The sequence below is a fragment of the Agrilus planipennis genome, unplaced genomic scaffold, assembly GCF_000699045.2.
Source record: "Agrilus planipennis isolate EAB-ADULT unplaced genomic scaffold, Apla_2.0 scaffold162, whole genome shotgun sequence".
Taxonomy (NCBI): Eukaryota; Metazoa; Arthropoda; class Insecta; order Coleoptera; family Buprestidae; genus Agrilus; species Agrilus planipennis.
In genome coordinates this window covers 264,521-275,342 of record NW_020438904.1, presented here as the reverse complement: position 1 = coordinate 275,342, position 10,822 = coordinate 264,521, and the positions used below count along the sequence as shown (strand labels likewise).

Sequence of the window (10,822 nt, the reverse complement as noted above, 5' to 3'; positions counted from 1 at the left end):
AACCAGTTCTGGCACTGGCGTACTGTCAACACACCTTCTCCATACACATCAGTCAATTTCTTTCTGGCTTGAACAGCATTTTTACCCTTTCTGTAGTAAAACAGTAAGATATGTCGAAAATGCTGCTTATCGCTCTCCATATTTAAAAGGGCACCAACCAAAAACTACTGCGTAGAATTAATTGGAATTTTTCACACACAAGCCTTGCTATATGAGCTCTCAAAGCATATAAAAATTATACGGCTTAAATGTGAAGTTGGGTGCAAAAGAATACAATTAAATCCTATGTCGGGAAAAAACGAAATGACTTTCCGAACAACCCTATATATTAATGTTAAAAATTAATTTTAATTATTGACCATTGACTAAGAGAGGTGACAATTATAACAACGATGAATCGTACTTATTAGGCTCCGGGTTCGATTCCCGGCGAGGGTGTGACAACAGTAACAATTTTTTATTAACTTATAGGGGACAAAATTTAATATTTTTCACATCAATATTTAATATTAATTACTATTCAACTTCAAAGTGTTTCATATAGTGAAGTTGTAGCTTCATTTTTACAAAACCTACGGTATTTTGCATATTACACGGTTGAAACCCTTTAAGATCTGTTAATTCGATTAATGAATTTTCGTTGTCGCCCTTGTGGGCTGCGAAACGGATGGGGGCGCTCAAGGGGTTGGCGAACACAAGAAAAAAAGTACACAAATAAAAACAGACAAAGGCATTAAAGAATCGTATAATTCACTTACACCAGGCGTCGTGGCTTGTGGTCCGTATGGAAACCGAGTCCATTCTAATTTTTCTTCGCTCGTAGTATCCAAAAGGACAACTGGAACAAAAAAAAGAGAGACCAAATTAAATAAGCACATTGGAGAAAGCCATAAAAATTGCAATATAAAGAGTTTATTTCGTACTTAAAGGGCGTTGAAGCAGTCGGGCTGTAAAAAGGGTAAATTAACGAATTGTGCATCATATTCATCATGAGGAATGTACTTAATAATAAGACCGCAAGTACTTAGTGACTAATTGTAAATGATAAATACGAATCGATTAAAGAAACGTTACTATTTGACGTTTTAACAAACAAGGCAATCAGTCGAAATGACTGTGAGCGACACCCAGGAATTATGTTCAGTTTCCGTTTTCGATTTTTTTCAACAATCGGGGCATACCAGAAAGAGATAAATTTCTTCTGGAACAAATGGAATGATTCACGTGTCATAATATGTAACACGCCGTATCTCCTTATTTATCTGCCTACAGCTAATACGTACGTAGAACGGATTCTATCCAACCTATCATTTGAATAATCTAAAAGTGCCAAGATGAATCACATATCTAGCGAAACGTTTAAAGAATATTTTTCAACTTTCAACTTCGTCAGTTTAAAAGTCGGGTTTGGGCTCGCCAAAATCTTTGCATTTTCCCAAATATGCAACATACAAGTACATCTTCCTTTCTCTTCTTCCAGAGCGTCCTCCTTCCTCCTCCTTAACCATTCAAGAGCTCATGATTGATTTCTACTTGACCCTGGGAAATACTTTATATCATGCCCCTATCGCTTTCAACATCATCCTACATATCGAAAATCGACAACTTCTTTTTTTGAAGCCTTTCGTTCTAATTTTATACGAAAAGACAAACGGGCATTAAATAAATAATGTACATTTTTCGTTGTCGTATGTATATGTAATATGTAATCTTCTATCGTAGCATTACTCATTTCGAATAAGTACCACAAAGATTTATGGCAGCAGTTCTGCCTCGAACAATAGAAGTCATCTAAACTGCACGGCCGCCATGGGACCACTAAAGCTACTATAAATATTCAGCGTCTAGCTTCAGATACACCAAATCCCATGATTACACTTAATTTTCTTGTGTCACTTCGGAAAATGCGTTTCCACTTTCTCAAAACCCGATCTGATACCTATGTAAAAAATGCTTCCAGAATTTCTTGGTACAAAACTATTACTTAGGATATTAGATGAGAAAACAAAATATCAATTTTATAAGAGATGGATATTGATTAATTCGACGTTGGGTGAACATTCTGTGATGGAAATTTTAGTTGTTTAAGAGGATTCATGTCTAGGTGTAGTAAACAAAAGTCAAGATAGAGAACAACAAATTTTGCTCGAAGAAAATCCATGTTAGACTCGACGATAGCGAGTTACACACCGAGTAATATCAATTCGATTGCAGAAAAAGGGAAAAGCACAAAGGAAGGAAAATAGTTTCCTAATAAACTATCGGAAGAAAGCAACCAGAAAAGTTAAAGAAAACGTCGACTTTCTCCTTGCAAATCTATGGAGAGAGGGTAGTGATTGATGAGGAAGCTGAGAGAGTTCAAGTGTCCTATTCGTTGTTTATAAGTAATTAAGCCTTTTATTTAAAGATTTTTAGCTTCTGATCTATCTATCTTATACGGGGGTGGTCGGGGTGATGTTATAAATTGCCCCTATCATTTGGTTCCCAGGTCACGTTGTTGGAACTCAATATGCCGGAGCTGTTGCAGAAAGGTGGAGACCCCAAGTCTCGGCGACTTTGACGAACTGATGGGGAGACCAAAAACCACCCCTCACCCCTGTCTCTCCCTTTCGTTCTATACCTACCCGATAATTTCCACACGACTACATCTTCGCCTAACCAAACATGTCCAAAATTTCGCAGTTTCATTTATGTGCGATGTTATTAGAGGGGAACAACCGCGTATTTATTTATTTTCTTCTCGGCCTCTGCTCGTCCTCGAACAAATTGCTCATTAACGTCAATCTTCAACCCCGTTTTCGGCTATCGAACGATAGACTGGCGCAAAAACTTTTTAATTACTATTTCCCACTGCGGACATCATTACCGTCGATTCTATGTTATACCTGCTGATGTAATGCGCTGGGTGGCGTTCTCAGAATTTGTGACATTTACAAAGGATCTAAAGTGTTGAGAGTAATTTAAGCGAAAGTGAACGAAAGTAATGACAAATTCGTGTACTTTTTAAGTAGTCACATGTTGCAGAAGTGGGTTAATTGTCTTGTACCTTGTAAACTGCAGTCGTACGATGCTTATCGCACTAATTACACAATAAATGACACAAAAACGACCCAAACAATTTCCCATTCCATTTGCAAAAGTTAATTATTACTCAATTTACTTTTACGACTGGTTCTGAATCGCTCGTTTCTTTTTTTTGGTTTAGGGTGACGAGAATTGTTTGTCAAAACAACAACAAATTTGTTTACGTACAAAACCGAAACCTGTCCATTATTTCTGTGAGTCTAAATACTCATGTCAATCAGATCCATTGTGTCCAACCTCACATGCATGTATCGGGGTTCGTCCTCATCATCTACACCGCTGGGCAACTCCATTATCAGGTTGCCCGTGCACCGGTTTATCGTCGTCAGGCCACATCAACACTCAAAAGAATTATTTACCCATGGGCACATGTGTATGTATTAAAGTTTTTTGTGTGTGTGTGGTGCAGGGTGTACCGTGAAGATACGAGCTAATCCTGAGTTGACTTCTTAATTATCGTGGAGTGCCTGACGATCGCTGGTACGCTACCAATCGAAAGAGTAAAGTCATGTTATGATAAGGAAGCTACCAGAAGATGGTTCGCTACAGACGTAAACAAAGACAACCGATTTTACCACACGTGGTTTCATGGAAGCCCGTGAAGGATCATATCAGACAAGAAAGAATGGGTTAGGGACTCAATTTGAAGACAGAAGACCTGTGTGCCTGCTACAATAGATTAATATAAAGCTAATTGCTGTATTGTTATTATTTTTCTGTTTCCACTTGATCTCCGAGAGTTGCATGTGGCAATTAGTACTTCGCTATGCAATTTACTGCATACCATTTTGCTTTAGTTTGATAGATAGAAGAAGTCGACGGTTCTCACAGAATAAGTGCATTTGAAGTTTGTGTACGTACATCTTCGAGTTCTTTTTTAATTTTTTTCTTAACGTCACAATTAAATAAATCAGCAGAGCAAAACTGGCAAATTGCCAACACACTGCAAAAGGATTAATTATTTTCAGTCATTTTAATTATAATAGAGGTTCAATATAGGGAGATTCATAACGTTTTAAGGACTGTTATTACTAACTAAAATAAATCAGTCTAGTGACGACTGAAGATATAAAACGTCTTGTAACAATTAACCAGAAAATGAACGGTGAGTACGAATTAGGAAACAATTCTTGCAACAATCAAGATTATCTTTTAATTTACTTCGCAATAATACACATTCCGACATTCCCCATGGTGTAACTCGCTGATTTATGGCGCCTGATAACTTGATTCGCACATTTTTTCCCTCACCAACAAACAAAACAATCGATTAAAATAATGAAATCCTTGACAGCACTCTGCAATTGTTTCAAAAGAAACAAGCGAATAAAAAACGATTGTTTAATAAATAGTAAAACGTCTTAAAATTTTGAAATTCTACAACATATGGAGTTTGTCGTAGCTATTACATCTACACGGTACCTAATTGAGGACATACGTTTTTACGTTTAAAGAAGCCAAGTGTCACTGCTAACAGTTCCCGGGTTCTTTTAACAAAAGTTAAATAAACACAAGTCCGCTTTTACGACGTGTTAATTGAGAAGCATTAAGAAAACTATTTCTGTCACCAACTTCCAATATATGTACACAAATATGATATGTTACTTGTCGGTTTCGGATTCTGTTTCACTTAAGATTTTTCTCCCGATGGTAAAAACTATCAATAGAAACAATAACAAACGCGAATGAAAAGTAACAGTTCCTTTTCATTGGACAATTATTATTATCATCAAAAACACCAGCCACTAAATAAATTAAATACAACAAGCATTCTAACTAGGCCTAATAAACGATTGGAAACAAAAGACATCATATGTATAATAGATTCGTTATTGTTTTCGTCCGATTGTATTTGATTTTCCTCTTTGGCAGAAACTTATTTTTGTTAGTTCTGGTTCGTCGCCGTTTTACGTGTTAGCAATTTTCCTCGACTGCTTGGTATCGACCGGGCAAACCCTTGGGGAAATTCCCATTCTTTACCACACATCGCCCTTAGTCCGTAAGGGACTTATCAGCCTCACCTACAGGATATTCATCCACACATCTAACTGCTCTGACTTGCAAACTCGTCTTTCTGTTCAAACACTTGCACAATCGATCGAAAAACGCGCCTTATACAAAGATAATTAGCTGCCTACTGACAACATCGAACACTTTGATAAATATGTATAATCCTATACATAATTTTCACATTTCGATCGACGTTTACGTCGATAAGCTACATATCTGACTGTGGATTTTGTATGTATAACCTTTTTGGGATTAGTCAAACAAAATTGTGTTAGAAGTCCTGAACTTCATCGGGAAAATGACAAATCTATGAAAGTGCGCCTAGATATAAGAGCAAATACTACCAATATTTGAAAAGAAGGTCACTAGCAAATTGGTTAAGAATCCACATGCTTACACTTCAGTTATTTATATATCGTGTATCGTCTTTCGATGTTATTTTTTTCTTTTTGTGCCTGGTTTAAAATGACTGGCACAGGTAGACGCATAACAAAAAGAACGTCGATCAGAAATGGGCCATCGACTCAATTCGAGAAGATGAATGACTGAATCTAATTATATTAAATCTAAATTACATAGCAAAAGTATGGTACCGAGAGAGAGCAACATCCCGTTTTTCTTTCTCAATAAAATCCAACGGTTCTTTTGCAACAAATACTGAACAATATCGACTACAAAGAATCATAGTATTATAGAAAAAGGAACCACGTATATTATTATTATTATTACTATTATAAGAAAATATCTGGGTTAAATTTAAATAAAATTGCGATCTGCGACTCTGCGAGCCAATTACATCTAATAACATTTCTTTGACGGTTACTTCAAGATTTCTATTCATGGTATAAAATACGAAGCCTTTTTGTTACTTGGAAATAAAACGTCACAATGCAAAAGAACAGACCCATTTCATTGTTCCATTAAGTTGGCCTGTTACAGAGTCTCTAAAAGGGTTTTACATTATGAAGTTGAAAGGTAAATATTTGTACCTAAGGACTCTGGAAATTTTAATGGACAAGGGACACGAATGAAAAATCACGTTATCGACTGATGAATTAATTCTGCATTATAACAGCTAACGTCTTGTAAATTGAGGCATTACCTTATGACGAATTCTATTACGAAAAATCGTCGTTATATAAGATGGCGAAGTCGCAAATCCTTTCATCTGTTTATTCGTAAGATGACATTCTATTGTCTGGCGAAACGCCTGATTATACCATAAAAATAAATAATTGTTTTGTCACTTGGAAAATAAAAGTTATTAAGGTATTCCTTTGAGAATTGTAAAACTTTTTCGAAAAACAATAGCAAATCCACCAAACAATCAAAAGTAACAACTGGGTGACAAAACGTTACGACCATCAGAGACGTTATTATCGACGCTTTCACTTTCTTAGTATTTTTAAATATTTGCTCAATACAATAATAAACGTGTATTCGTCCGAATTTTACCATATATCTCGCTGGATTTTTCAAAAGACGACGACTGCATGTAATATAATATCCCTATAACCCACTAGTATTCTAAAAAGCGATTTGAAATGATATATTTTCATAATAATTTTGAAAATTTTGCTGACAATTTACTTTTCGGTTTCCATTTTACAAAAAGGGTGGCTTTTATGTCACAACTCGCAGAAATAAGGACTCGTTCAAAGGGCACTTGGCGAAAACTTTCCCAATATCGGAAATTTCCCAAACGGTCACTTCCGCCCTTTTCGATCTATAAATCATTTTTACGACAAATAATCTGTTTTTCGTTCAATAAAAACACGGCCATTTCAAACCGAGGAAAACTTCAAAAAATATCCAAATAACTAGGTACATAAAATAAAACAAATTTCTCCGCGATCTACCAACCCCTAACTCTTACGTTACCACGTCTGTACCTGTACATACATACATACGCGTCGTTACTAAATTCATTTGTTTAAGTCTTGACAAATTCGTTGCCGGATGGAGGAAAAAACAAACGACGGTGTCAAAACAGTGATAAGGGTCTTGACACTCGTCACGCTATAAACCGTCGCCAACAAACACGGGGTAGGAAGCGGGCTGAAGGGATTACAAAAATCGAATTCGTACTTCAACAGTATTCACGCGATGTTTTAAAAATTTACACACAGCAAGACAGGTAAGTAAGCGAATTAGATGAACAAGTACAGAAGGCTAGGTATTATATTGGATCAATAATTTAGTTGACAAGCAAATAATAAAGTTGCATCCGCTCTATAGTCCGTGCAGAACAGGCGTTTAAGAGACTAGATGAATGTCCACAAATAATAATAGAAAAATAAGTCACTTCAATGCTAGAGAAAGGTTAATTTAGAAATTGGAAAAAGATTGTTAAAAGTGTTTGGAGCGCGGCGCTGGACAGGTGCGAAACATAGACGGTGTAGCGGTGGAAAAGAAAAGGTTAGAAGCCTTTGGAATGTGGTGTTACAGGTGAATGATGAGGATACCGTGGATAGAGAAAGTTAGAAATGAAGAGGTATTAGAAATAATAGGAGAACAGAGGACTCTATGGAAGTCAATAAGGAATAGGCGAGATAGGTTGGCAGGACACCTGAAGTTCTAGTCAGAGACATATTAGAGGCAGAAACAGCATTTAGGAGGGGTAGAGGTAGACCTAAATTAGATTACTGTTCGCAAATAGTTAACGATGTGGGCTGTTCTAGTTTTAGGGAAATGCGAAGTTTAGCTCAGGATAGGAAAGAGTGGAGGTACGTGTCCAACCAGTCTTAGGACTGGCGACCTTATGATGATGATGACAGATTTAATCGTTATTATTGTGAAATTCCTTTACGCTGTGTTTTTATTTAAAACAAAGATTTTTAACCATTTGAATACCAAGACTGGGTATATTAACGTTTGGCCCAATACTGAGGCAGCCATGTATTGGCTAGTCAATACTGGTCTAAAGTTCTCACAATCTTCAACTTAACGTTTCGCCAAGTCATATCCAATACTGGACAATAAAGTATTGGTCAAAAAAGTTGCCCAGTTTTGGATTAATTTTGTTGGTATAATACTATCTACCCCATCTTGGGCTACTATTTTTCACCAANATCTATTAAATTTTATTAGAATTTATAGTGCATGAAGATTGTAAAAATACAGAACTTTGCAACCCTATAACTTTTTATGGAGGTTTACTCTGGAAGACCTCCTCTTTCAATCCCCCCTGCCCCAATTGAGACCTTTACCGAAATATCAAGCATCAAAAACCATTTAGTAAATAGCGAAAGTACGGAGGTATAATAGATTAGCAAAATTAGTTCTATCATTTTTTGTAGGCATATGTACACAGGTCCCTACATTGTATATTTAACGCACACACGTTTTCGTCCTTAACTGCGTTGTAAATCAAGCCGTTTTGAATTTTCCGTGTTAATTTCATAATTCCGAATGTTCACATAAATCTTTGAAACGAGCTTTATTTTTGCTACGCTGCTAACAGCTCAGCAGCAGCACAGCAGCAGCAAAGCTTGCTCTGGCGATGCGTTACTGTAAACAATCCGGCCCCCCTTCATGTAAACATAATCTCATTCTGACTTTTATGTTCCATACTTTCTGTCATTTATAACTTAGCACCGGCTTGTGTATACTGACAAAAATGACAAATGCACGCTAAATACTTTCTAATTACGCCAAACAATAAAATTACAACGTCCAACAAAACCAGCGGACACAATAACGACTCCTATTCTTTTGCTCTGCACTGTACATCCATGTATTAAGTTGTAACTTTTTAACTGATATTTGGTAATAACTACGTGATAGTTTTACGTACTTGTTGTTGTCACTTGTACGCTTAGATTTTCAATATGTACAATAAAATATATAATAAAAGAGATTTCACTATATTTTTAAACTTTTAATAACTTCGTATTGTTTATAAGTACAGTATAGAACAAAAAAACTGGAGTCAGGAGATTGAAGCAAATTTATATTAAATGTGCTCGAAGATAGAAAAAAGACCGCTATAAAGTTTATATGGAACAGTAAACAAGAATTAAAAAGGAAGAAATGGGCCTGGCTCGTATTGGTGGTGAAAAACTTCATTAGGGCTAAATTAATTGTCAAGGGTTTACTATCAACAAAACGGCGGCAGTGTGGTGGCATTTTACAATTTTTTTAGAAATATAAAACCAATAAAGAACTCCACGCATTGCACATTTTGTTTTATGATAACAGACGTCATTTTTAAGGCAGTGTAAAAGAGCAAATAGCAAACGGGCAATTAAAGAAAACTGATAAAACAGGTACGTGTTTGCTACGGAATATGTAATTACTATTTCGTGGTGTTTTCAAATAATATTCTAGATGTAAAGATATTCTAATATCTGTACTCTCACGTAAAGTAAATTGTCCCACGATCTGTTTTGTGGGCAAGGTACATATACATCTACGTTTTTGAAAGGAAAATGGACTTGGGTCGGCTGTAGTGACACTTAGAGAAATTGGTTTTTGAATCATCCTGTTGAAAAGTCTAAAAAATCTTAAGTTTTTGATTTACTTAATGTAGCTAGGTACCATTCTACGAAATAAATTTTCCAATTTTAGTCAGGACGACATTATTGACGTCAAACAGGGTTCAAAGAATTTCAGTATTACACACGATACATAAACTGGAATATAATTCATTTTATGGATCACATTTATCTTTTCAGGGAGTAATTATTACTAGATATTATGAAGTTTTACTGTTAGTCTACTTATATTTCTCGTTAACTTTGAAGGACGATTTCTCAGTTGGCGATTGATGAATGAATTGCTTATGCGTTTTTATTACTGTACTAACATTCTGTAGATATTGCATACATGCACTTACGGTATGAGTAATTACCATATCTAACGTTCATAAGCAGAGTAATTAAATATTTTTCTTATTCCAACCTGAAACATTTCTTTCATTTATTCTATTTATTTACTAATCACTTTACTCTCCTGAAAGGTCTCAGTTTCAACAGAAATTATTTTTTACGCCCCAGTCCGTCACCTTTTGTTTGATTTACGTAAATTGGCGTCGTTTGTAATTCATTTAATTGGAAAACCGCCGCCCGAATGAAATTTTGGCTCAAAAGATTCGAAAGACAAAAAGGGCCGCAGGATTAAGACACGAGGGGTTGGTCGGTTGTGCACCTTGTTGAAGAAGGGATTTATTAAAACTGTGCCCTAAGCTGTCTCTCCTCTCCACATTCATCCACCTCCCTTTGCAGTCGGAATTTAGATTTTCGCTACTGGCTTGCCAGGAAAATAAAAACTCGAAATTAATTTCGTTAATACAGCGAGCGAGAGCAACGACTTCTTTTTACGATTAGATGGAAGCGGTCGCTTTTAATAAGGTTTCAGTAACAAGATATGCTTCTGGCTCATGAATTAAATTTAACTTAAATAGTCAAAGAAAAGATTAACTTCAGTATCCGCCAGCCACTGTCAAATAGGGTTAGAAATAGCGCAGTCAGAAATATTTAAAATGTTTGAGCTTGAGTTTGGCCCAAACTTTCTGTTTATAATTTTCTTTGGAGCTAAAAATGTCATCTAGGAACATCAATTTTTTAAAGTCAATATGTTTTAGCCATGTATAGGGTTGTTCGGAAAGTCATTTCGTTTTTTTTTGTGGAAATGAAAGACAGTTTTCGTATAATAAACAAATACTTTATTAAATTATATATTGACCGTTCTGGTCCAACACCTTTTGCCATCTTTCTGGTAGTAGCAT

The 10,822-nt window shown here is 35.8% G+C and overlaps 1 protein-coding gene across 6 annotated transcripts in view; it reads right to left on the bottom strand.

Annotated features, from left to right (window-relative positions):
- Positions 1 to 10,822, bottom strand: part of LOC108739645 (ephrin type-B receptor 1-B) — a 77,490-nt gene that overhangs the window by 51,874 nt on the left and 14,794 nt on the right. For all 6 annotated transcript variants that reach the window (XM_018473641.2, XM_018473640.2, XM_018473642.2 and 3 more), the window contains exon 3: positions 759 to 838. In XM_018473641.2, coding sequence (XP_018329143.1) covers positions 759 to 838 — 80 coding nt within the window. The remainder of the gene's footprint in view (positions 1 to 758; positions 839 to 10,822) is intronic.